The 27973-nt window shown below is 45.1% G+C and overlaps 1 protein-coding gene across 1 annotated transcript; it reads left to right on the top strand.

Annotated features, from left to right (window-relative positions):
- The first annotated feature begins 450 nt into the window (after positions 1–450).
- Positions 451–21612, top strand: TMPRSS3 (transmembrane serine protease 3). The gene is made up of 13 exons (XM_076328877.1): positions 451–468; positions 1864–2008; positions 6632–6742; positions 7638–7754; positions 9607–9730; positions 10783–10908; positions 11642–11685; positions 12434–12599; positions 14128–14297; positions 15597–15692; positions 16829–16971; positions 18482–18634; positions 21592–21612. Exons 1-13 carry the CDS (start codon positions 451–453, stop codon positions 21610–21612), a joined length of 1434 nt encoding a protein of 477 aa, XP_076184992.1.
- Positions 21613–27973: the final 6361 nt, after the last annotated feature.

Raw genomic sequence — 27973 nt, 5'->3', positions numbered from 1 at the left:
AGGTGAGCCTTGTGTGCAGAAGAGACGAAGCACCTGGGGCTTCTGCCTTCTGCCACCCACAGCTAGCGGCAGACTCTCTTCTCAGCTGCACGAGTTTTGATAAAAGATGAGCAAGCACGAGCCTGTGCAGTTTGTGGTCTTCCTTTGCTAAGGGGTTACAGAAAGGTTTGCAAATACTACAATATTACCTGACGCTCTTAGGCTAATTAAAAAGCGTCCTGAATTTTTATCTTCCCCTTTCCGTAGCCATGCCATTGGGGGCTACCTGATACCCCTCACCAGGTTGAATTACACAGGCTGCTGCCATAATGCCGTATACAACAGATGACTGAACGGGCAGCCGCAGGCGGCTCAGTGAAAACCTTTCCAGAGCAGACTGGCTTAGCAACCTCAGAACTTCCTTCTGGTTTCTTTTGATAATGAAGAAAGAAAACAGTTCTGCTTTTAACTATGACTTCTCAGGAAGAGGTGAGTGAAGCTTTGGGAGCATGTGTTGTCCTCTAAATAAATGACACATCAGTGTTTAGCTTTTGTGTAGTATACTTCATAATGCTGTTTTGTTTCCTGATGGACAAGTTAGAAGGCTTTTTTTTAATACTTAAAAAACATGCACAACAAGCTGTCCTTTTCTCTGCCTTAAAGCTAGCAGATTCTATATAAAATTTAATTTTTGTTCATTGAAATGTACATGAAATTTTATCAAATGAAAGAGTAGAAACCTTATTGCAGTTGTTTGCTGAAAGGTGAAAAGATATTCCAGGTGAATTAAAGATTTAGTGTCACAGACAAAACACGTAGTCTTTGCCTAAAATGTATCATTGTAATCATTTTCTGGGACTGACTCTGCAAACACACTGTTTTACAGCTTACCAGCTCCACTGTCTTTAACAAGTGTGGACCTATTTCACACCACTGTGAGTTCAAAAATCTGATTCTTTTTGCTAGTGAGTGTGCAGAACCGGAGTCAGAAATTAACATTTCAAATCTATTTTCCCTGAATTCTAGTGTAGCCCGTTTTAATTGTTTTTCACTGCGTAGAAAGTGATTAAAGCTTTTCTGGAGTAAAATTCAGTGGGCCCCTGCATGAGGATCATGTAAGGTGCTGTGCAGGTGTCACATGCTTTTTAGTCTTTCTCTTGTTTCCTATGGCAATTAAAGAGTAGGGGATGGATTCACACCCCCAGTGTGAGTTATTAAAGGTAGCTACGGTGCTTAGACAAAATTGAACAAAAATTAACTTCAGTAATTTGCTGGTAAATTAATTGTAAGACCTCCTCTCATGAACATTAAGTACATAACTTAATGTACTGCATCCAGCTCTGGAGTCCTCAGCACAGGAAAGACACGGACCTGTTGGAGCGGGTCCAGAGGAGGGCCATGAAAATGATCAGAGGGATGGAACACCTCTCCTGTGAAGAAAGGCTGAGAGAGTTAGGGTTGTTCAGCCTGGAGAAGAGAAGGCTTTGGGGAGACCTTATTGCAGCCTATCAGTACTTAAAGGGGGCTTATAAGAAAGATGGGGACAAACTTTCTAGCAGGGCCTGTTGCGACAGGACAAGGGGTAATGGTTTTAAACTAAAAGAGGGTAAATTTAGACTAGATATGAGGAAGAAATTTGTTACACTGAGGTTGGTGAAGCACTGGAACAGGTTGCCCGGAGAGATGGTGGATGCCCCATCCCTGGAAACATTCCAGGTCAGGCTGGACGGGGCTCTGAGCAACCTGAGCAACCCCATGGCAGGAGCATTGGATTAGATGACCTTTAAAGGTCCCTTCCAACCCAAACCATTCTATGATTCTATGGTAATATTTTACAAAGTGATTATCTTCTTTTTTTTTTCCTTTTTTCTCCTGTTGACTCAGGTACAAGAGACAAATCCCACTACTGGAAGTCTTGAAATCATCTCTATTACAGAAGATGAACCGCCAGTACCAGAAATTCAGTTTTCCTTCAAAAGATTTTTCTTCATACCACAAGCAAAAGTGGACCCCAGTGCAGATGGATCTGGTAGGGATACTGCACAGCTTTTTGACCTTTGTAATCTAAATGGTTAATGTAGGTCTTTAGCCTTGCAAAACTATGCTTGCCCACTCAGTCAGAGAAAGCAATCACTTAGAGGAAGAAGAAACAGAACCTCGCTCCCCCAGCTGTGAGGTTTGCCAGCATATTAACAGGTGATGACATCTTGTGTTGGCTTATTGTTGTGGTTTAACCCCAGCCGGGAACTAAGCACCACCCAGCCGCTCACTCACTTCCCCCGGGTGGGATGGGGGAGAGAATCAGAAGAGTAAAAGTGAGAAAACTCGTGGGTTGAGATAAAGACAGTTTAATAGGCAAAGCAAAAACTGTGCACGCAAGCGAAGCAAAACAAGGAATTCATTCACTCCTTCCCATCGGCAGGCAGGTGTTCAGCCATCTCCAGGAAAGCAGGGCTCCATCACAAACCACAACAATCACGCCTAATGGTCACTTGGGAAGACAAACACCATCACTCTGAAAGTCCCCCCCTTCCTTCTTCTTCCCCCAGCTTTATATGCTGAGCATGACGTCATATGGTATGGAAAATTCCTTTCAGGGATCAGCAGGGTCAGCTGTCTCAGCTGTGTCCCCTCCCAACTTCTTGTGCACCCCCAGCCTACTCGCTGGTGGGGGGCAGAGTGAGAAACAGAAAAGGCCTTGACTCTGTGTAAGCGCTGCTCAGCAATTAACTAAAACATCCCTGTATTAATCACACTGTTTTCAGCACAAATCCAAAACAGCCCCATACGAGCTACTCTGAAGAAAATTAACTCTATCCCAGCCAAAACCAGCACAGTCTCCACCCCTTATTCCATACCATTTACGTCATGCTCAGGTCTCACACTATCCAATACATTCTCATTACCCATGACGACCCTTCCCATCCTTTGATATAATACACAGATATCATTCCCTTAGTCTATGGACCACCCCTGTGAAATGTCTGTAAGATCCATAAATGTCCACAAAATATCCATTTAGTCCACGACTTTGGGGTCCATCTGTTATGGTGGTCACTCAGGACAGGAGAGCTGGTGTGTTGTGTGGAGTTATTGGGCACCAAAGCCAGCTCAGGTCGGGTCACTGCTGCACTTGCACTGCTGCTTGTAAGGCTTGTCCTCCATTGGTTCGGGTGGTTCCTGCTGTCGTAATTCCCATAACATGCAACTGAAATCCTGGGTTACAACAATTTAAAGGTCTTTCCATTAAAATCTCCACCCCTGGTCCCTTTGGACCAGACCATAGGGTTTAACATTGCAGTGAACTCCTTCTCTTGCCCCTGCTCCAGCTTGGATTGATCTACAGACTGCAGTCCCTTAGGGGTATACCTGCTCCAAGTGGAGCCTTATCTATGAGCCACAGTCTCTCCAGGGTTCTACGTGCTGCAGCGTAGGCTTATCCACAGCCACAGTCGCTCTGAGGTGCACCTGTTCCAGCATGGCCTTCTCCATGGGCCACAATACCTTCAGAGATATACCTGCTCCAGTGTGGCCTTACCCACAGCCACAGTCCCTTCAGAAGTAAACCTTCTCCAACATGGCCTTACCCATGGCTGCCGTCCCTCCAGGGGAGTACCTGCTCTGTCGTGGGCTTATCCATGGCCATACACTTTGAGGTGCTCTAGCATGTTGTCATGCACAATCACTGATGCTTCAAGGTGTACCTGCTGCAGCATGGACTTATCCACAGCCACACAGATGCTTCAAGGTGTACCTTCTCCAGCATGGACTTATCCTTGGGCCACAGTCCCTTCAGAGGTATACCTGCTGCGGCACAGACATAACCACGGCCACAGATGCTTCAGGGTGTCCTGCTCCTGCGTGGACTCATCCACAGGTCACAGTCCCTTTGACTCGAGTTCACACTGGAGTTCCAGCCTGTCCAGTACAGCAGCACAGGAACAGCAGCGATGCCCTGGCCATCTGCCAACCCAGGCGCATGGCCATTGTTGTTATCAAAATGTTCCCAGGTACAGCAGAGTAAGGTGATAAGCAGTACAGCAGTACAGCACGCAGCAAAAGCAAAAAGCAGCCACTAATGAGCACTAGACTCTAATATACAGTAAGGCAAGCAAGCCCCATGGCAAGCACAGGAGCCTGCTGATGAATAGCTAAACAGCAATAACAGCTATAAATTCAATCTAGCACATTCCAATCAAATCTGTCATTATCTCGAACCCTTCGAGCCCCACGTTGGGTGCCAAAAAGGACTGTTGTGGTTTAACCCCAGCCGGGAACTAAGCCCCACACAGCCGCTCACTCACTTCCCCCGGGTGGGATGGGGGAGAGAATCAGAAGAGTAAAAGTGAGAAAACTCGTGGGTTGAGATAAAGACAGTTTAATAGGTAAAGCAAAAGCTGCACACGCAAGCAAAGCAGAACAAGGAATTCATTCACTCCTTCCCATTGGCAGGCAGGTGTTCAGCCATCTCCAGGAAAGCAGGGCTCTGACACGCAAAACCATTATTTGGGAAGACAAACGCCATCACTCCGAACATCTCCCCTTCCTTCTTCTTCCCCCAGCTTTATATGCTGAGCATGACATCACATGGTGTGGAATATCCCTTTGGTCAGTTGGAGTCAGCTGTGCCGGCTCTGTCCCCTCCCAACTGCTTGTGCACCCCCAGCCTACTCGCTGGTGGGGCGGTGTGAGAAGCAGAAAAGGCCTTGACTCTGTGTAAGCGCTGCTCAGCAACAACTAAAACATCCCTGTATTATCAACACTGTTTTCAGCACAAATCCAAAACATAGCCCCATATGAGCTACTCTGAAGAAAATTAACTCTATCCCAGCCAAGACCAGCACACTTGCATACGCAAGCATTTTTCACAGATTATTCACACACTTCAGCCACATAGCAAATATTTGCCCACACTTTTCAGACACATTTTTGACTGGCATATTTGAAATTTTACCAACCTGGAAATTGGTCCATTAAAAAACTGAATATACAATACAGCAGCCTTGGAGGAATAGCATGCACGTTTGCTACTTCCCATAGGTTTCACAGCAAAAATAACCATTAACTTCAACAGAGGCAGGCTGAGCATCAAAGATGAAGATAGAGTAATTTAATTTTCCAGTCCATTAGCTACTACAGCTGTCTAAGATTTTTGGCATACCAGACACCAACTCCATTGCCAAAAGCAGTTACTCAGCTGCTGCTGAGAGAGTCTATATAGGCTGGGATTTACTTGTGAGTCTATAAGCACTGGGAGACACTCCTCATCCTTGACTGATTGTAAGTGTCTGCCAATCTCAAATTCAAAGCTTGAAAAATAAGGGGGTGAAGAGCTGCATGAATTAAAAATGAAGACAAAATTCTGCCAGTTCCTGTGTGTACCTGTGACAGAGCTGTGTGTGCTATTTTCCCATAGTTTGCCTTTTGTATATCAGAATGCATTTGAAACAAGTGAAGCGTTCATTATTTTCAGTGGAATCTGTTGTTGTCTTCCATATTGACAATACCACTAAGTTGAGGTCAGCTATGGAGGTGGTTGGTGAGCAGGACTGGTCCAGCTCATGAAATGTATTCAGCAATAACTGCTGATGTATATTTTAACTTTAGATGCACCTTTTTTCCTTGAAAACTCAAAACTCAGCCTTGAGCTATTGCTCAGTTCTCTCCTTGTCTTTATAGCAAAACTTTGAACAGATCACCTCTTCCCACATTTTTCAAGACTAGTTTAGGGGTCCTGCTTTTTGCAAATCTAGCTTTCTATCATTTTCAGTTAACCTTGCTTCCAGGTCCAAAAGGACCAGCGACTTTCCTCCTTCTTGTCTTGAACACCTGTTTGCTAGCTAGTCCTGCCTTTTTCCAAGATCCCTGCTCCTGTTCGAATCTTTAGGCTCCTCTTACTTGTTTCTGTGCCTCTGTTACCCCAACTCTGGAGGAATGCATTGCGCATGGGACTTAGCTCCCCGATGCACAAGGCAGAGCTATGTGGCCTCCGGCCTCGTCCCAGGATTTCCGTTGTCCCAGACACAGTGCTCAGAGCTGCGTCCAGCTGGGGCTATGGCTGGAGGGAGCACTGGGACCGTGGGCTTGGTACCGGCAAGAGTCAGGACAGACAGAAACGGTTGTAAGGAGGACACTCAAACGAGTCCGTTCCTTGCTACTTCCACTGAAAAAATTTATTAGTCCACTTAAGCTTTCTGAAGTCTTCAGAGAGTATACCTGTACCCTGCACACAGGTTTGATTACACAAACAAAACAGGTCTGAATTTCATTTTTATTCCAGGACTCACGTTTTCAGGAGAGGTGCTCTTATACTTCTAAAGCTTTCAGTGTGATGTAGGCCACGAAAATAAAAATTTAGAGCTCATATTCTTGTTTGCACTGAGGACAGGCCAGGTGCTCTGTAAGGGCACAATTCAGACCCCTCGTGAGGCAAATGCTGAAGGGGTGTCTGAGAGCACCAGCCAGCTCCAAAGCACTTGGAGCCTTCTCAGCCCCTGAGCCAGGGGATCCGAACTGCTCCAGGTCAGGTCAGCTCATGAAGTGTATGCAGGGGTTACTACTACCATCTAGTTTAATGTTAGATAAATCTTTTTCACTGCAAACTCAAGCTGGTTTAACTTCACAGAATCTGTTCTCTCTGTTTGGTTTCTAGGAGATATCGAACCACCTTCGATGTGCCATGTTTTTACCTCCCTAAAATACTTCCCTTATATCTGTGGTTTATTCCTTGCAGTAATCCTAACAGTTGCCATTGGCCTGGGTGGTGAGTACAATTAGTTATTCATTAAGTTCTCGCTTAACCATTCAAATACTTAATTTTTCATGAGCCTTTTGCTTAGAATGGAATTAAACTGCTACTGTGGCTTGTTTGCTGAAGTAAAAAATCTTGTTGATGTGATGGCTTTAAAATTTATTTACATGTAGGGATAAAATAGATCTGGCACTCGTGAGAGGATTGGTGTAATATTTACAACACTGGGGAACCCGCAACTCCAGGAAACCTTTCTCTAGTAAAACTTCACCGATTCCTCTTGGGTGGTGAGCTAAGAGTTTAGAAACTGGGGGAGACTTCAGGCAGCACACACCATATTTTTGTCCTGTAATTCACTTCTCTAAGTTTGTTTTCAAAGAATTAAAGAACTTTCCCCTATCACAAACAACTTCTACAAAGGAAAAGAAAACGCAGAATGAGTTTAGTTGCGACTGGGAAGTGTGACCTGCCCAGGTCTAGCTGCCAAATATGTTGATGCTAAAGCAGTGCCTTCACACCTGCAACAGGGATAAGCTTGCGAGAGGTTGAGGCATCCCCTCAGGAAGAGAGTGCACTGGCCGTATTTTGCAAGGGTCTCCTTGCTTTGCTGTTGAAGGGCTGAGGCACCAGGCAGAAACTCGCCCTGGAGTGAAACATAAATTGGGTAAAGGGAGCTGGGAAGGAGTCAGCACAGACAGCAAGGCTGACTCATCCTACAAGTCATTACTAATGGATGAGTTTAGCAGCACCATGTAGCAACCTCCAGGTTGTATTTCAAAAGTTCTTAGAGTACAGGAGTTGTCTTTTCCTTAGCAAGACAGAAATCTGGCCAGATAATGGAAGTCAGAAGTGTTAAATTAATATCCAAGTGTGTTTTCATCACCCTGTTTTCTTTTATTCTTGTTAGTCCAATACAACTGCATTGGGAAGTTTCGCTGCCGATCATCCTTTAAGTGTATCCAGAAATCAGCCAGGTGCAATGGTGTCTTCAACTGTAAAGAAGGGGAGGATGAGTACGGATGTGGTAATTTAAATTTGATTATAAATCCCTCCTACCTCCTCCTGTAGCATCTGGCATGTTATCAAGAAATGCATGTTGTAAAGAGTTTGGGTGAGACAAGAAAGATAGAGACTGATGGATTATCTAAATCACCACCTCAGAGGAGCAATCTCTCTGACGTACTGATTTACAGTTTATGAGAAATCAAACTGCTCTTAAGATAGATGTGATGATTGCTGACTATTGCCCCGCCATATCAGGCATGTTTCTCCATTAGAAGTCTAGATGCTATTTGACTGCTAGCATTTCACCTGCCTGCAAGGTATAGCATCACTGCATTATGGTGTTTATATACAGCACTCTCGGTATTCATTGGCACACAGTTGCACTGTGTTGGTTTTGAAAATTGCAAAAGCCTATTATTATCTTAAGGGACGTGGGAACGGGAGAGATCAGCACTGCCTTTCGTGCATTGAGTACCGCGGAGTTTGCTGCTTCATGTGTGAAATGTATGCCCCCGTGTCCGAGTTTCTCTCTGTAGTGGTTTTGGGCATCACAGGGTCGTTAAATGGTCCCTCCCTGTCCTGTGCTATGGAAGATGACTGTGGTGTTTGCAGCCGCTGGAGGGAAAGGACTCTAATATTAGTAAACAGAATAACTGATTTTTAGATCAGTGCACTTGCAATTCTGACTCCTGTACCTACAGGTAAGGAGGCAGCACAGCTTTCCCTCTGTGCAATCTGAGGAATGACAAGAACCATGAGCTTTTGGCCCCAGCTAGCCCCGCACAGTGCTTTCAACCTTTGGCGTGTTTTCCCCAGGGAGGCTTCAGGCCTCTGTGGAGCCTGTGGGCAATACGCCTGCTTTTCTTGTCTGCCTCTGCAATGCTGTAACACTGGCCCATGGGCACCTGTGGGAACCCCCGCTCCAGCAGTGACCCATATGCGTGGCCTCCCTTCTCCCAGGGAAGACCATGTAGACATGCCCTTTCCCAGGTCCGGGTGTCTCCTGCTCATCCAGGGCTCTGCACCCCAGCAGTGGCTGTGGTGCGGGGTGCAGGGGTGAGGAGGACATGGCGATGTGCAGGATGAAGGGACCGTGGGTGATGGCTCTGTACCTGGGCCTCCTGCAGTATTTCCCCATCGGTCTCTTGGCCGGAGGCAGCACAGCTTGCAGCAGTGCTAGTTCCACGGGGCGGCTCAGCCCTGCGGCCAGGCTGGCGTTGAAGAGCCACCTACAAGGAAGGGCTGTGCTGAGCAGAGCCAGGCTGGTGTGGGGAGGGAGTCCTTGAGAGCCGAGGTCCCAACCTGTGCATCTCTCCTCTCTCCAGCCTTTACACACTCATCAGCCCAGGCACGGCAGCCCCATTTCAGCAGAGGGAAGCAGGTAGGAAACTCCATGGGAGCCCAGGGGCAGCTGGGTGCAAGTGCATCCACCTCTCTGACTGTGCTGTGCAGCACAGGAGGTGCCAACCACCCTTCATCACTTATCTCGATCGTAGGTTTCCTCGGTACCAAGCATCTGCGGTTCCAACTCACTGCAATCAGCAAGACTTGCTTAGGCTCACTGGAGGGCAAGGCAGCTTTCTCCATCTGTATTAGAGCTAGCATCCCCTCTTCATGCCCATGAGCACAGCCTTTTTTCTTCTGGCTGTTCTAGCTCGGCGTACCTTGGTTCCCTTCCTTAAGGGGGGAAAAAAAAAGCACAGAAAATTCTGTCAAAGGATCCAAGTGATGAAAAAGACAAGTAGTAAAAACTCAGTGAGCTGAGAAATGCGGATGCCACAGTGGTGCACTGACGCTGCTGTGTACCTGTTGTGTACCTGGTGGTTCTTCTTCACAACTCACTCAGGCTTTTCTTCTCCTGAATCTCAAAGTCAGGTTGAGTGGCAAGAAAGCAGTGCTACAAGTGTTCACTTCTGGATCCTGGCGAACGGTCTGCTCTGACGACTGGAAAGCAGAGTATGGAAATACTACCTGCAAACACCTGGGTTTCTCAAGGTGTGAACACAAAATGCAAGATACTTTATTTGGCATTTTGAACAAACTCTGAGGTTTTCAATCTTACTAATGAAACCTTGTATTAGTCTGTGCTTTAAAAGAAAAAAGGACTTAACAATCCACCTTTGTGAATGATATGGTTGAGGAGATTTGGGATGATGTGGGAAATAGTCCTGAATACTTGTGCTCTGTAAATACCATTTATTGCTGCTAAAAATCCTGGATGATGGCTAAATACAATGGGTTGGTTAAATCTTCCCTATGGGGTGCAGGTGCCTGAATCCTATTTGTCTCTCTAGTAACTTACAGCCTGTCAGAGAGGCACTAAAAACATAGGAGCATTTTCCATTTCTTTTACTTCCTCTGGAGGAAAATTGTATACACAATTCATGTCATGACATCTGTTAGGAATTAAGGTCCACCTCACAATTAGAGAAGAACCTGGTGAGGTGGTTCTTACTGGATTGATCCAATTCCTGAAAAAGCACCATTTCTGTCACGAACTTTTACACAATTGAGAAAGAGTTTGAAGTTGTGACTTGCAATGAAGCTCTGTTATTTCTTAGAATGGTGTCATTCTGATTTCTGCACATTATAGTTAGCAGTATAAAGCTTTTTTGAATAAATTCTTGTTGCCTTTAGGAAAAAATACATCTCAATTGTTCAACAAAAAAGACAAGAAAAAATTACAAATTATTCATCCTCCCCACTGCAAAACATAACTCTAGAAAAAGGAGACAATGAGCTTTTTAGTGCTTCAGGAAATGTGCCAACCAGTTACAATAAAAGCTTTATTGCAATATTAGAATTAAAATTTACTTTCTCTGCCAGTTAAATGCCTCTCAGCATGTGTGACTTCCACACATGATGATGGCAAAAATACGTGCATGTTATAAGAAGCATATCTTGGGGAGGATAGGATTTCTTTATCAAGTGTCAGAATCCGATTATTATGGTTGCTACACTGGGTTTTCATTAGCAGAACCACTGAATTATTTAAACAGATTACTGAAATGCTGTCTGAGGAAGCTGTGTTTATGGTTTATTTGCAGTTACGTGAGTTCAGGTTACCTGCCCGTGGCTGCAGTCGAAAAACAGTTTCAAAGACATTTCGTATCCCTCAGCCACTGGTTATCAGCTGATCAAGTGACATCCCTGCACAACGCAACCAACCTCAGGTATGCCTCAGCTTGTTCATCCTGACAGAAAGAGAGCAATCAATAGAAGAAGAATTACTAATAGTTTGAGATTGTTGCCTATTTTTTCAGGCATGTAGTGCTTCCTAAGTGGTTGGTGTTGTTATGCGTCATAGACCAAGGTTCAGTAGCAGTCTGGCTGGAATAAGAATTAAAAGCCTGTTCCAAGGCCCATTTAAATCAACAAAAGCTTTAAAATGAGCTATTTGAAAGGCCTGTTTGTCCCATGATACCTTTTTTGCAAATGGATAGACACCAGGCACTTATCTTTTTCCATTGTGAAGCAGTTTGTTTCAGTTTACAGATCCCTAGGTATTTCTCAGTGGGCTTATGAACCCTTTATGGTCCATTTCTTCCTCCTGACAGTTGCTTGTTTTTCTTAGTTACCTTTCACTGAGAAGTTAGCTATGGATCCAAGGAGACTACAGATTACATGTTGAAAATCGCTGATAAGCCTCCCGTCGCAGAAGAGTGAACCACTCTTCAGCAGGGCAGCATATGTTCTGTAGGGTCCTGATGGTGTCTAAGCTCCTAACTCAAGTATTTCAGCTAAGTGCTCTAAGTAGATTGGATGAGTACATGACTTTGTACCTCTTTCAGTATATGAGTTACTTACATTTATGTGCACATAGCTGTACAGGAAGATGACACAATATTGAAAAAACACCCAGTGTTTGCGAATTGGAACTAATACTGCACTGTCTTTTCACCTTAGAGAGGAATGCACTTCTGGCAATGTGATCATCTTAAAATGTTTGGGTAAGAATCAGGAAAAGTGAAAATAAAATCAGAAACTGTCCTTCTTCATCCACTGCATGGCAAGAGTTGGGAGGAATTGTGTACTCAGGGCATAGACAGTATACAAAAAATACATTTCTTATATAAAATTTAAAAGAATTCCAGAAAGTGAGAATAGGCTGGGAGGGCAGATTGGGAGCATCAGGTAGCAGGAGCGTTTTGGTGAGAATCACAGTAGAAAGTAGACATTTAAGGATTGTGAGTTGAGTCCATGGACTGATACTGTAATTCCAACTCTTTGCCATCTCAGCGGGGAAAGGGAAATTCTGTCTTAACATTTGAACTTTCATCCCACACCTCTCCATGTCAGCTAGTTTTCAGATTGGGATGTGAAAAGTCAAAAACCAACAGCAAAATAATCACCAGGGGAGAGGAGATGCTTCAGGCTGACCATGTGGGCCCCTGGGACCCTGTGCATTTAAGGAGGGCAGAACGGGTGTTACAGCTCAGCTGAGCACTATGTCTGCAGGGGAGAAGATGTGAGCCCCACAGCCCCCCATACTGACTGCCAGGCACAATGCTGCAGGGATGGGAGAGAGGAGGAGAAACCTCTGAGGGCAGCCACAGCCCGAGATGTGGGCCATGGGGAGGGGGACGGTCCTGCTGCAGAGACCTCCCAGCCTCAGCAAGGCGGGGAGTAGAGGGGGTGAAGGTGACCAAGAATATGCCTTCATTTCCTCCGCAGACCATAACCTTTGCTTTCTGGCAGTGTGCGGGACGCGGGCCAGCTACGGGCCACGGATCGTGGGGGGCAACGCATCCTCCCCCCAGCAGTGGCCCTGGCAGGTCAGCCTGCAGTTCCACGGGCACCACCTCTGCGGAGGGTCCGTCATCACCCCGCGCTGGATCATCACGGCCGCCCACTGCGTCTACGAGTAAGTCCCTAAATCCTCTTGCTCGGGGTGTCCACTGACCCCTCTTGCATCAGGTCTGTGTGTGGGGCCACTACAGAGGAGGGCTAAAGCACCATGCTTTCTCTTAAAAATAAACTGCAGGAGAGAGTGGGTTATCCTTATTTCATGGGCTTGCTCCGTAACATTGAAACCAATTCTCTCTCTTCTTGCACGCGTGCAAGTCTTTATTGAAAAAAGTCTCCCCAAGAAGTGGTCCAAACCAGGGGCCCCAGTTTTCAGATATTCTGGGCACTCCCAGCTTCCTGGGAAATCAGCTTAAAACAACATTTAAGTGCTAGATTTTAGGTATCCCGATCTGCAATTTCTGTACATTGCATGTGAGTTAACAGCTCAGGAGGAATTTGTACTTGGCTGCTCTGGTACACTGGAGCTCCAAAATAAATTACAGGATCCTTTTCAAGTTGACAGGATCAATCAGTGGTAGTTAGTGAGTTGTACTGTGCTTAGTGCCCTTTACCACATACTCACTGCTCCTTTTTATGCTGTTCAAGTAGTCTTTGAGTTGTAAATAGATGCTAAACAGCAACAGAGGAGCTAAACTCCTCTGCTTTGTGTAATTATAAACATAGCCCTCTCTCTTATTTATAATGAATTGTCTGGTTTTGCAGCCTTGTTTGTTGCTAATAGTGCAGGAGAGCTCTTCTCACTCTTACAAACTCCAGGCCACTTTCACCAAAGACATTTAGACAGCTAAGATGGGATTTGTCTGACCACTTTTAGGCACCCAGAACACGGATGCCTGCTTCTGAGCAAGTCCTGTAGGATCCTTTTATGCTCAGTGGAGAGAAGGGACAGACAAATCCCACTCCTAGATCCTGTTTAGAGTCCTGTGTTGCCATAAAAATAGTTACTTAGGAATTAAGCATTTTAGGACTTTTGTTCTTAGCTCTGTCCCCCACAAGCCAGTTGGTTGTGGTGTGTTCAAAGGCTGATGGGGATGGGAGCTGGCAAGACAACCCACATCCCTGGAGCCTTTTCCCAGCACTCCCGCTAACACACTGCTAGCCCGGTGGGCTGAAGCCAAGAGAAGAGGAGCTGCTCGTGTGCTGGAGGCTGAAAGATGTGGCTGCTCGTGAACCGGGGGCAGAAGCACCTTCTAGAAGGAAAGCCTCTCCCTTGAAAACGCCTTGCCACGAGGGCCGCTGAGCTAGCCCAGTGGCTGAGCACAGGTATGCCAGGCAGCAGCATCAACTGCTGCGGGGTCACACAGGAGAACAGACAAGCAGGCCAATGCAAAACTCTCATATATTTGTGGAAAGCTGCACAGGAAATATACCGGTGACGCAGTGTGTTACTAAGATTAGTCACCCTTTCTATATTTTTTGAAATTAGACACAAAACATAGCCAATATTAATAGATAGGTAAGCAAGTACAGCAGACTGTAGCTATTGGCCTGTAGTTTTATGTGGTTCATAAGCTCAGGAGACAATTAGAAAACCTGAGGGTTTTCTTGAAGGTTTTTCATTCTCTCCTACCTCTTCGTTTCAGCCTGTACTTGCCAAGCTCATGGAGTGTGCAGGTTGGTTTTGTGACTCAGCAAGACACCCAGGTTCACCCATATTCAGTGGAAAAAATTATATACCATCGAAATTATAAACCCAAGACAATGGGAAATGATATAGCACTGATGAAACTGGCAGCACCGCTTGCTCTCAATGGTAATTCTTTCTATTAGCTTTCACTTGACTTTCTCACCTTTCTAGCTAAAAGCGAGAAGGGTCTTTCGTAGTACAGACAGGGAAATTTCTGTTGGCACCCTATGCCTGACCCAGGACAGTCGAGTGCATCCCCACCGCCTCTAAAAGCAATGAGAGATGTGCAGCGTAGATGTAGCCAGCCTGCTGCTGTGATGGCAAGGCAGCGATCCCTGTTCATACCACACTGGCAGAAACCCCCCGGCCTCAGTATCAGGAACTCTGTACTCGATATCCAGGCACGGAGAGCAACAGTGTGGTCACAGGGCTCTGCAAAATGTTCCCAGTCCATTCTGGTATTGGCTTACTGAAGGCATTTAATAATAGGCAAACATTGACTTTATTCTTTCTAAATATTTTTCCTATCTAAAACAAACGCCCCACCTCATTTTACTTGGAGGTCACAGAGATTTTTATCATGTCCCTTCTGTGAGTATAGGGAGATCCAGCAGTGTCCAAAGCTCAAATTTCAAAGAGAAGAAAAGGCAATTCAAATATAACGATGGTTTTAAATTAAAACTACTTTTATTTTCTCAGCAGGATGCTACCTACAGCTGACACAGTTAGTGAATTGAAATAATGTATAATAATATCGTATGAATTTAACTGATCACCTGCCAATACCTCCTAATCACTGTGAGCTCTCCGCAAAGGGGAGCTGGCTCTCTCTGATGCATCTAGATTTTCAGTTCCTAAATCAATTCTCTTGAAATACTTTAAACTTCCACTTCGAATGAAAATTAAGCTTGGTTTTGTTCTGGTTTATATCTCAGCTAGTGATGTTTTCTTTTGCTCGGGAATAAGTTTGGGAGGCTGTCAAGAACAGTAATGGCTCCGCACAGATGTACACGCACGGCTCTTTGTACGTGCCGCTGCACAAAACCTGTTAGGAGGTGCCATGCAGTCGTGCCGTGGTTAGCCAAGGCCATTTCTCTGCCCGAGCAGCATGCCGTGGGGCCTCTGATCTGCCCGTCAGCTGCGTACGCAATGCATTTCTTGTTTGCTCATTCTTCAGTTTATTGACCTGCCAACACCTCCTTCTGTTGCTTCATACTTGAAAATAATTAGGCCTGGTGTAGGTATTGTTTCAAACCTATGGTATTGGCCATAAGACAAAAGACCTGCAGAACTGCCAGGCTATTTATGTGGGGAGTGGGCGGCGTTCATAACAAGTTCACTGCAAGCCAAATCCTCAAGTTTTACTGAGGCATACAATTTTTTTCCAAATTTTAAAAGCAATTCTCTCTCTTTTCTTTTAAATAGGTCACATAGAGCCAATTTGTCTGCCTAATTTTGGTGAACAGTTCCCAGAAGGGAAAATGTGTTGGGTATCAGGATGGGGAGCAACTGTGGAAGGAGGTATTTTAAATGGTCTGTTGTTGATTGCACTACATGAAAACATTTCACATACAGTAAACACAGGATTTGGTTGGAGCATTGTTCAACATTAAATTTTCTGGAATATCTGGGCGGGGAAAGAAGACATATTCCTAAATTTTATGCTCACCCTGAACTGCAAAAGTGCTGTACAAACCCTTATCACAAGGAATGGATGGGTACACTCTGTGAAAAGGTTGAAAGTGGCACGTAGACAGCAACACTGTCCACAATGTTGTACTCGGCCTCAGTCAAACAGGCTGTGTCCTTTATAACTTCAAGCATAGAAAGCACAGCATGAATGCAAGAATCGACCATCCATTTTTTCAGAGAAAGCATGTACGCATTTTCAGGCAGGTTGGATGATGTAGAAATTGGATCTGTGAATAATGTCACAAAGGAAAGGGAATTCTTTTTTTTTTTACCATGACTCACAGGTCATGTTAATCAGTAATATATACTAATCCCTTTCATGTGAAAATGCTTGAATTCTCAGGTCATTATTTTTTATCATTCTTCATTCGTCTCATTTAACGTATTCCCGTTGTTCAGAGAACAAGAACAGTATGTTACCTGACCTACAGATAATAGCGAAAGGTGGGAAAAAAATGAAAGCAAGGTTTACCACATAAAAAGTCAGCTATCAATTGACAATAGACAGTGTGCAAATGCTCCCATTTGTAGACATGATTCATTCAGACTCTGAATAAAACAAAATAAATATTTATAAAATAAATCAGATGTTTGCAGATGATCTGTTGACTAACAGAACAGGCGATACATTTGAAACAAATTTTGGCACTAGTATTGAAGACAGTGTCCAACTAGCTTTTAAGTTCATTACTGTCATTGATTGTCTAGTTTGAAGTAGAAACATAATGTGCAACTTTATACTATATACTGTGATAATCCACAGCTCTACAGTCACTAGTTACTGGATTCTGTAAATGATGAGACACCTACTTGCCTTACTTCTATGTTGTCATTTAAACCGTATTTCTTTCACCTGTGCTTGCCAATTCTTCATATACTAAAATATTTTCTGTTTATAATTAGAGGTTAGTTTCAAGGGTAGTTTTTTCTTTGTGTTTTTTTTTTGTTTGTTTGTTTTTTAACAGGTGATACATCTGACACCATGAATTATGCAGGTGTTCCTCTGATTTCTAATGCAATTTGCAATCACAGGGATGTCTACGGTGGGATCATAACTCCTTCAATGCTTTGTGCCGGTTTCCTAAAGGGAGGGGTAGACACCTGCCAGGTATGGAAGTTTCCAAACTGCAACGGTGCTCTTTAACAGCAGCAATGGAAAAACATGAGTGATAAGTTATCAGAAGGCACTCCCAGGCTTTTCTTGGGCAAACATTTAGTTTTGTGCCATTTACTCTGTTTACCATGAATATTGATCACTGACTGCACGCATTCATATGCTGCAATTCCCTTCTTGTATTTCTTCTGTGGACCATATCTGCTGGAGCCAAATTTACTTAAGACATTGTTTAATTTCTTGCATGTGCTACAGCATGGTGCCATCCTTTCTTTGCCCTGGCTGCGGCCTCTGCACTGCACTGAATTGCGCTGCACTGCACTGCACTGTGAGCAGCTTCGGAGACTTGCAAGGTGTAGAAACCCTGTGGTGAAAATCAGCCAAAGCATATATCGATAGAGAAGCAGAAGCGTGTGATTTTGGAAAGAGTAGAGTGAGGCAGGGGAAGGCAGAAAGGGAGAGGTGTTTGAGTAACTCAGAGGACTGGTGACGTCTCTGGGGGAGAGGGGTTCATAGCAGCGATGGATCAGAGGCTCCTTCACCACACAGGGTGGTGATGATTCAAAGTCACTGTCAGCGACATGATGGTGCCCACCTTGTGCCACGTCTCATCCCCATACACACTAATGTGGGCTCACCTAGCTAGTCATGGATGAAGAGCAAGAGCTGGGGAGGAACTTCATGTTTCCAGATTTTCTCAGTCCCAATTACGCATGGGACAGGACAAAGCAAAGGCATTAGGTGCGTAGATCTTCATTTAAACACCTGTTTGCACAACCCCCCCAGCAAGGTACCCGGCACCAGCACGTCACTATGCCTGGGAGAGCTGCCCAAAGGCAGCACGCTCAGCACACGGCTCCAAGTGACAAAATGAGCCCTACTCGCCAAAGGGAGAAGCTTGTTCCAAATTCCCTTTTCTTCTGTTGTTGTGCTGGCTCTGAAGCTCATAGGGCAGGAAACTGCCCCAGCAAAATAAATTGAGAGTTCTTAGTACTTAGATGTGAGTCCATTGAGTTGAATCTGTTTAGCAACCTGTCTGGGAAGGGCCAGAAAAGCAGTGTGCGAGACTGCATGCAGGAGCAGGCAGGGAAGGAGGTGGGGTACAAGCTTCTTGTTGCAACCCTGGGCTCAGCTCAGCTCAATAGCTAGGAGCTTTTTGAGAGAAGCAGCTGTGAGAGACCAAGACCATGGCATGGAGACTGCAGGTTAGCGATGCCCTGCCTGCAGGACAGGCACGCTCCCCAGCACCTAAATGTTGTTTAACAGCAGGCTTCAGCGTTGCTTCTGTTGTACTGTAACTGAGGAAAGAAAAATATGATCTAATACACATCTCTAAGAAGTCTCCAACTTCTGCTGTAACATATGCTTTTCCCAGGACCCAGAACAGAGCAGAAACGGGAGACTTTGAATTACTGGACTATGCCTCTCCCTCTACCCCCCCCCAAATAGACGTTCCCCTCCTTTTCTGTGGCACTGACGTTTGTTTTAATTCTTTATCCTCCAGGGAGATAGTGGGGGCCCTTTAGCCTGCGAAGATACGAGTATCTGGAAGTTGGTGGGGACTACCAGCTTCGGAGTGGGCTGTGCAGAAAAGAACAAGCCGGGCGTCTACAGCCGAACCACCTCCTTCCTGGACTGGATACACGAACAGATGGAGGTCTGGTTTTACCCTCTCTCTCCGTCTCTGGTTGTCGCTTTGCTCTGCCTGTGCCACACAGGGTTTAGCTCATATTTGTCACAGCTGAGTTGTGTCGTACAGACACGTGCGACCCGAGGGTGCGTTTGGGGATCAGGGCAGGTCCACACGCAGAGCGGGCAGAGCAGGGTGCGGGGGTCTTAGCGAGATGCGGGGAGCACCGGGGCAGGGGTAGAGAGGGGAGAGGAGCGTGGGAGTGACTGGGGAGGGGGCCTGGAGGAGCAGAGCAAGGAGCAGGGAGGTATGAAAGGGCTGAGTAAGGAGATGGGGGGCAAGGGAAGAGATGCTTGGGGACTTTACCTGAAGCTGTAAGGCTGCTACAAAAAAGCCTGGGGAATGGAATCTGAGTGAGCCGAAGAAATTGGGGAGGGGGGGGAGATGGTGTTGGCTGGAGGGAGAGGAGAGCAGAGGCAAGGAAGTGGGGGACACTGCAGCCACCTTCACCTGACCCAAGGGTGGCCCACTCTCCAGAGACCAGGTCCTCTGCTGTCAGCACCCCTCCAGCGCTGCCAGAGAGATGCTGGGTTCAGTCAGTTGAGCAGCAAGAGTCGTTGTGCTTCAGGTAGACTCCCAGGCATGGATCTTTTGCCTAAGCAGAGGCATCTAGAGCCATTTTAGAGACCCGAGGCTGTCCTGTCTGGCTCACAGGTGTCCTTGCAGAAGGGCAAGGATCTGCAGCTAGCTCTGGGTTGTATCCACCATCCCCATGGGGATGTCTCAGATACCCTGCGACAGCTCAGGTGGATATAATAAAGGATCTATGGGAGATCTGAGGTCTTCCAGACCAACTGCTGGAGGTCAGGCAAAGTGCACTAAGACACCTCAAGTGGCACTAGATAGTGTATGTGCAAGGCAAGTGAACTGTCCTCCACTGCCCTGGTAGGAGCCTAGACACGTGACTCACAGGTAGACACCTATGCACAGGCTCTTAATTGTCATTTTCTTAGCTTCATGGCAAAGCCACCCTAAGCACCAAAGTGTATGTTCCATCCTGATCTAGCCTGGTCCTCACAGACAGTGGTGCCAGTGCTGCTATTCCAGCACCCAGTTTGCTGGAATGAATGAATGAATGAATGAATGAATGAATAAATAGCAATGATGCTATTCCAGCACCAGCAATACAGCCCCCAGCCCCGACAGCTGCCTGTACCACCGTGATGGCACATGATGAAACCACTCCTGCCCCCATCTCGTTTGTGAAATATGTGAGACTTCCTCCTCAAACCAAAATGCCAATATCAAGCATTCACAGACAAGGAAATGCCCGAAATAAGGTTATGAGTGCAATTTCAGTTCAGCCCCCCATCTGTATATTGTATGACGCATGCTGTTTTCACAACCGATATTACACACGAAGATTTATGCTATCACATGCCTATCTGTCACTCAACAAAGCTAAAGAAGACAGGGTAACATTTCTAAATCTTTAAGACCTCTAATATTACATTTTTTTCTTCCCCCCAAATATATACATCATTGTGATCCATTTGCAGATACAGAAGCCCAGACATTTCAGATGAAGAGTTCATATCCAATGAAAGCACAGATCTCCATTATAAAGAAGTGATCAAAGGGAAAAAAGTGCAGCTAAATCTGTTTAGCTAAATGCTAACACGTTATAACTTTTCACAGGGACATCCTTCAGATATAAACATTAATTCATCAATTTATGATGAATTAATGTTTATGAAATCCTCTTAGAAAGGATTTTCAACTGCAGCATAGAAACATGGACACATTTTAATGGACTCTGAAACAAAGCAAAAGAAAGTAGAACTAGTGTGCCTTTGAAAACGGGACCAAGGGAATGGCTTGCACCTGACAGATCTGTATTGTGGCATAATGGTCCTGATCTGCTCTTACCTGCTATTGCTCACGTGGACTGGGGTTCATTTGGTCTCTCCAGAAGTTTCTCCGCTTTCTTCAAACAAAATTAACTCTCGTAGCTATGGCTTAGCGAAGGAGTTAGGAAAGAGATCCGTTTTGATCCGAGAGATGCAAAATTGCAAGATAAGGAATTTGGCCATCAGCATGCCCTTAAAAGCTTTCTTTCTGGAAGTTAGCTTTATAACAGCTCACCCGTGAGGGCCAACCATCTAACGTAAGGCATGATCAAAGAGGAGGCATCTGTGTTTTCTGATCTCCATTTCCAGTTTTGAAACCTGAATAAAGCACTTCTGTCTCTCAGATTTTCAGGAGGATAAAAACATTTTGCTAAAGGCTCTCTCCTGTGAGTGCAAAGAAAAGTTTTTTATTGCTTTCCACTAAGTGGTGAAAATTAGTTGATGTCATTTAGCAAGATGTTTCTCCAACATTGTGAACACAACTTCTGCTGCCTTCATTTTGAACAGCTCTCCCACTAGGGAGAAAGCAAAAAGTTTATAGCACTAAGGGGAGTACCAGTGACCTACATACATTACTGTCTGAGAAATATTATGCTTCAACTATTAAATCTGAATAGACATGGAAGGTTCCCACCCCTGCAAGAAAGGAAAAAAAATGAAACCAGCAATGGAACAACTAAGAGGAAACAAAATAAACCCCTTCAAAGCCTACTTAGCTCCCTGTATGCATGTGTCCCATGCATGCAGTATCTACCACTGTTACCGTATTTCTTTATGAGCCTTATGTTCCTGTCTCAGCTCATGTAAGGCTGAGAACCAGTGAACTAAAGTGGTGAGAGAAGCTGATGGCATTTACTCAGGTTCACAGTGCACGCAACGGGAATCGGACCTCACCTCTACTGTCGAGGTGGTGTGTTTTTCTGAAGAACTTCAGCTGGCAGAACTGGCTCCAGCAGCCCCGTGGTTCCTTTGGTGACCCTAGTACAGCGGGGGAAAAAAAGTCATTCAATTTCAGAGTTCAATAGGCGGCAACATGAGTGTTTGAATAGATGCATAACTGGTTTTGTTTCCCAGAGAGAAGAATTGCAGACCTGAGGAGAGTGGCGGTGCACTGGGCTTCTGAAAACCCACATCATGCTCCAGCCGCCCAGCAGGACTCACCACACTCTTCTGGCCACCTGCTCTGAGCTTTGTGCCTTCACAGACTACTGTTTATCATTTCTTTTTGGTACTGGTAACTGTACTTAATGAAAACTGTTGCATATTCAGCCTCCTTTGGATGGAAGAGGCAGTTGGATGCTGGATGATGGGCATGCGTATTTACTGTCAGCTACAAATTTCACATGTAGAAAAAGTGCTAAGACTGATAACCCAGGATGCTATCACAATAAAGTTTTGCAGGCATCATGAGTAAAAGATTAGAGCAACTTCAGATCAGGTTGGCAGCTATTATTTTCCTACTTACCTTCCAAGAACCAGGCTACAAAAAGACTTTTTTCCTGAAAGTATTCATATATAAGATCCATGCACAGGCAGCAGCAGCTTTCTTTGAAGCCACAAAGCAAGCAGGAAGCAAGCAGTTGGCATTTTTGGCAAACATTTGGCAAGTATGTTCAACTCTTGCTAGAAAAAAATCTCTGGATTCAAATCTTCTATCATGTGGCTGTGAACGAAGCCCCTAAAAATTTAATTCTTAGGTGTTTCCTTGCAGTAAATAGCTCTGAAATGAGCAACACACAGGTTGTAACTTTACTGAAAAATTCTGAGATTACTGAACAGTCTTAAAGGGAAGAGGAGCGTCTTTACTGCCTTTCAATAGGCTAGAGAGCCAAAATCATTGCTCTATCTATGATGCACCGTGCACTGCAATAGCCATTGAATACTCCCAAGCTCACATCACGTAGTACAGTTCACCAAGGCACTCACGCTCAGTCACCTTCCCTGTTTTCCCTCCCTTTCTCTGCAGACAGGACAATATAGATCCCGCACTCTTTGTACCTATTAGTGACATCAGTGGTGCGGATGAACTGATGCTGGCCAGGCAAGGGACAACATATCTGAAGTGCTGCTGTGGTTTCCTGTTTTACAAGCCATTTTAATATAACAGCCTCGTGTTGTCAGGTTAGAAAACGCCTGATCATTTTGCACTTGCCCTTTGTAAAAATTCTGGAATGAAAGTTGTCGATTTTAGAATTGATTGCCAGGGACTAGGTAGGCTGAATAATGGATAATATTATCAGAGCTTTTCAATATCAGCCAAAATTGATCTTATCATCTGATTAAGTGCTGCTGGTCTGCTTGAAATGTGGTTTTGGATGCAGTCTGTAGGCTTCTAAATCAGTATCTGCATCAACACTGTCATCAACCACTGCTGCAAGAAAGCGCTGGTGGAGTTGGACCTGCATTCTCACTGCAATGCATCCAGTCAAAATCGAGAGAGAACAGCAAACCCGCATGAACTGTCAGCCTCAACGTTGTTCTGTGGATACAAACTTTGATCTCAGAGGACACTGCATCAATGCCTTTCACCCTGGCTAAATAAACTCCAGTGCAATGGAAACAGCACTTCCAGAAATGGCATGCTGTTAAAAAGAAGAGGGAAGCATTATTGCAAAGCTGACACAAAAAATGGAATGAAATGGGAAATTTCAACTTGACAGAGCCAGAGTTTTAATGTTCACCGTTTGTTATCATAACATTTTCGCAGCCCCAACTTTGCTCATGTTTTAGTATTATCAGCGGGCTGGAGATGAGGGCACTGCTCCCTGTTGCTATTTCATATTTCTGAAAACACCCCTGAAAATTCCTTTTGAACTCCTTCTATTTCCATAAAAAGACTGTACGATAAGTATCCACTGTGGTCTGCCTTTATGTTAAAGAGAAATCAAATGTAAAATGTAGAAAGCTAGTGACCTCTTCCCAACAAGAAGCCACGTTGACCCCCAGATCAATGACAGTCACTTAGGGGTAGACCTAGCCCGGGCTCACTGAGCTGCAAATCTTTCTTCTGATTTCTGTTACGCCCCTTGCTGTGGTGTCTTAGGTATAGGCAGAATACAGAAGGGTCACTCTATAAAGCTGGATTTTCCTCCCCCAACTTATGCCATTTACATGCATGCCAGAGGTTTAAAAAGAAATATAATCACAATATTAGCATATTTCCTTGTGTTAACCCAGGTGAAGATACATGGGGTTTTAGGACATTTGCTGTGGGAAGCATTTTGCACAGAGACGAGCATTGCGTTTTATTCAAAGAGAGGTAGGATCGATGAGCTCGTCTCTACTGGTAGTCAGTATTACAGCTGGAATGAACTGGCAGACAGTAAAGTAACTTTTCAAAGAGGTGGTACGACAAGTTACCAAGCCTTTCCTTTTCCTTGGATTTTCTTCTCTCTATTCAATGAAAATAGTTAGCTACACCGCATGCGCATGTACAAAGGCCTGCCAAACCAGGTGGGGCTGAAGGCAGCTGTAGTTTAACTAATCTTGATTAGGAGTTTTGTGGCAAACCCCTTGGAAGTATTTAAGATCTTTATACTAGAGGAGTGTATATCTGCTGCATTATTAAAGAGGCTGATGAAACAGCTTCTAGCTTGTGAACTCAGATCCCTGGTCAAAATGGTTGCTTTAACACAGGATTATGTTACAGCCATAGTATCCCTTAGAAACACAACCTGCTTGTACGCACAGCCTGTGGAGCAAACTTGCATCAACACGTAATAGACTCTCAGAAAATGAATCCAATGTATAACTTCACAAGAAATGTCCAGTATGTGAAGAAAAATTCCTTTACCATTCATCATCTATTCCTGTCATCATGATATTTAATTCTAGAGACTGAGACAAAGTTGGTAAGTTTGGATATACCAGATGTGACTTTTATTCAATAGGCAGTTTTCCCAGACACTCTGGAAAACATCACATGGATAAACTCTCCTTTGGCCAATCCGAAATTCATTTTTCACTTGAGATGTACAAATAAAAAGGCAATTTCTGTAAAGGTATAGAGATAAGCATAAAAGCAAACGCCTAAGTTTGGTGTCTGAGAAAGCAAAAGTGTTTTCTGAGAAGTGACATGGTTTTACATGCTAACACATCCTGCACCAGGAAGCAATCACTGTACAGAGGCAGGGACGCCGCACAGCTCTGCTCGTAGGGGCTGTCTCACTGGCAAGATTCATATAAGCCGGTAAATGCAAATTCAAGAACTGTATGTTAAACTTAAAAAAAAATAGATCTGGCTCGTCCAATTTTTTTACTGTCTTCAACATCCAGACAAAGCAGGTTGAAATCTTATATTCTAAGTGCTGCACTGTAAATCTTGCTGGTTTTGGTTACAAGCCTAGTTTGATCCCTGAAAGGTACACACTCTCCAGCATCTCTGTGAGTGTAATACCATTTTAAGATGTGCAGATCAAATTTCTTTTCTTCAGCAAACATCCCTGTGAGAAGCAGTATCACACTTGTGGGCAGCAGGAGCCTGAGATTACGTAAAGCACAGTAAGAAGTGGGCTTGCTTCGGCTGTTTAACTTTAGGGAAGGCACAAGGAAGTGTTTCTTATCTGAACTGAAAAAGCACACTCGATCATTGCCTTTAATCTCCGTTTTTACGTATTTTACGTGAGCAGAGGCTTCTGAGTTTGTTTTGTTGCTTTTGCCACACGTTTTCTTGCTGGTGGAGCTCCTGCCCCAGTAGAGGACAGCAGGTTCTGTCCCCAGCATCGACACTGGTTAGATGGGTAGGATTTTGAACAGTTTGCTTCAAGATTTGGCAGGGGAGAGGTAAAAATGCAGCCTTGCGGATGGCACAAAACGGCCAGACCAATTTTTCCCAATTAAAAGAAAACTGACTCCGTAACGGATTCATTTTCCTGAAAAGTGCTTTGGTAGCTGCCAGTCTGAGTAATACGAATGTAAAATGCAACGGGTAAGAGGAAAACAATTAATGATCCCCCATCTCCTAATGCTGGTGTGCGTTTACGCGAGGTAAATGCAGGCACACGGCTGGCAGCTGAGCGAGGAGCCTGGCCTCGCCTCGAGCACCCATGTTAGACCTCTGCCCTGAGGCTGCCAGCACGCATCTATGTGTCCCTATAGCCAGGGCTGGGTACAGCCGCACGGTGAAAACAAGCTTGGCAAAATGCAACGTTAGAAGATAAGGCCAAAGGAACTGCTTCCATCCTTTAGCAGAGGACTAAATAAATGGAAAATGAGCTGCAGCAAGTGGGATGCTAGCCTGTGCACCCATTTTTCAAGGACTGTCCCCTGCTGAGCCTGGTGCAGGGAAGGCTGGTGGAGCTCCGGTGGCTGGGTGACCGCCTGTGGCTTTCCCGAAAAAGGGTTTGCTTAATTCTTGCTGAATTAAAGTGGCTCCCAATGGCAATAGTGGGAATGAGGCCGCCTTCTCTGAGGTGTGGTCTTAAAATAAATAGGGTCCCCCTGAAGCTTTCAGGTGAGAGAGGGAAGGCAGTGAGGGAGTGAAAAATGAGAAGGGAAGAGTAAAGAACGAGACTGTCTTGAAGCACCCCAGCATAAAGCACTTAGGGGAAATCATTTGCACTTAAAATCACCAGTAAAACGTAACTCCTTCCTACAGATTTCCCACTTTTTGAAGTACGTTTTGCATAGAGAGTCAAGTGGAAGGGAGTTTTAGATCCTTTTTATACAACTAGTGTGACTGCCATGTATCATTTATTTGGGCACCCTTACCCTCAGCAGCATTACCTCTATCAGAAACAAATTTGAAATGCTTATGATAATATCAAGCCCACAGCAGATGGCAGCATACATCAAAATTTTGCCTACATCCTCTGTTTAAAATAAATAAATAAATAAATACTGAACAGTTCATGCCTCAGCCACCAGAAGTGGGTAATGCGAACACAGTTATGGTCCCCATTGCACTCTTGGATATTTGAGGAGAGGTTACTAGGGAGATGCAGCTCTCCCAGCAGAGGAGGGGACTCTCAGGCACCTGGGAGCATGGCCAGAGCATCCGCAAGCCTCCCCAGGTCTCCTCCGGTGGGTGCTGGCCCCGCCCAGCTCCCCAAACTGCGTGGCTGTGCTGTGTGCTAGTGCTGCTGGCTCCTCATGCTACGGGATGCCCTGGAAATCACCGCCTCGGGCTTTCTCATGCTTTGATATATTTAGAAGTGATATATTTGATATATTTAATGCATTAAAGCATTACAGCAGAATAGCAGTAAGATGTCACTGCAGAGCTGTTTTTGATCCAGAGAGCTCTATTGAGCAGTATATTATCCACATCTCCAACTACCTGGCTAGACTATTCCCATCTGAGACTGAAGCTATAATTGGACAATAACAGTGAAAAAGAACCTTTTCCCTACAAATTATTTTGTGTCACTCACCAATGGCAGAAAGAAAAAAGTTTATTTAGAGATTTAGCAATCTTCCTTTTTACTAGCGCTTTTACTAGGACTAGGATGGTATCACAACTTACAGACCTCAGGGCAAAAAAATAACTGTCACATACAAATATTTCTGTACAGGTACCCAGTGCTAGACACTTACAGCCATGTGCAGATACCCATTAGATAGCTTAATTTTAAGAAACCCTTAAAGCCAGTAGGAAAATGGAAGCTAAGCTTCTCCAGAAACAAGTTACTTCATCGCACTGTGGCTGCAGCGAGAGTGAAGGGAAAGATGGTCACCTATTTAAGGTTTCCTTCACCTCCTCCTCCTGCTTCTCCCTGCGCAGGAGTAAGGCATGGCCGTGTCAGCGGGAGGCTGCGGTCAGGCTCTGTGGCCTTGCCCTTCCGTGGCTCTGTGTCCTGACGTCCACCCACACCACAATAATCCCTGCTTTTTATAGTGCCTCCTCTGCAATACCCCTAGATCCTCTCCACCTCTCAAGACCTCATTCTTGCCTCACAAGCCCTTTGCTGTCTCCACCCCTCTGTATCCCTAAATACCCATCTTCCCTCCCCTGGCTGCCCCTCACGTTCCCTGCCCATGGCATTTGGCTGGGCAGGAGGCAGGACCAGCACCAGCCAGCCGGTCAGCCCAGAGGCCAATCCGCTGATGCCAAACCAAAGCCTGAAACCTCCCTGTTTTTCCTTCAGTGGGAACAGTCATTCAGATCTCTTTCTTTCTCCCAGCTGCAAATTTGCAAAAACTTGTCAGAAGTTGGTATGACTGTTTCAATAGTTTCTCCTCCAGTTTCTCTCTCAAATTCTTTGAAATGTCCAACAGGGTCAGGAGCCATTAGGGGACTGGGAAGCCAGGCAGGAGGAGGGCAGACGTGCTTGTGCTTGCAAGACACAGGCAAAACCCCACAGGTATCCCCAAGGCATGGGATAGCTTCAAACCTTCATTCCCTTCCAAAGGTAGCAGCCTCTCCTCCTCCTCAACTCCTCACCCCCCTGGGGCGAAGCCTCTGGTCACGCTGCCCCTGCGCCCCCGTGACAGCCCCGGTCGGTCCTCGAGCATCCTC

This window comes from Aptenodytes patagonicus, chromosome 1, assembly GCF_965638725.1.
Source record: "Aptenodytes patagonicus chromosome 1, bAptPat1.pri.cur, whole genome shotgun sequence".
Taxonomy (NCBI): domain Eukaryota; kingdom Metazoa; phylum Chordata; class Aves; order Sphenisciformes; family Spheniscidae; genus Aptenodytes; species Aptenodytes patagonicus.
This window is presented reverse-complemented; position numbering and strand designations above follow the sequence as displayed.

Excerpts from the sequence above, each read along its gene's own strand:
- TMPRSS3 (XM_076328877.1), top strand. Across the intron at positions 6,743-7,637 it reads AGTTGCCATTGGCCTGGGTG|TCCAATACAACTGCATTGGG; the intron begins GTGAGTACAATT and ends TATTCTTGTTAG. Across the intron at positions 14,298-15,596 it reads AGCACCGCTTGCTCTCAATG|GTCACATAGAGCCAATTTGT; the intron begins GTAATTCTTTCT and ends TCTTTTAAATAG.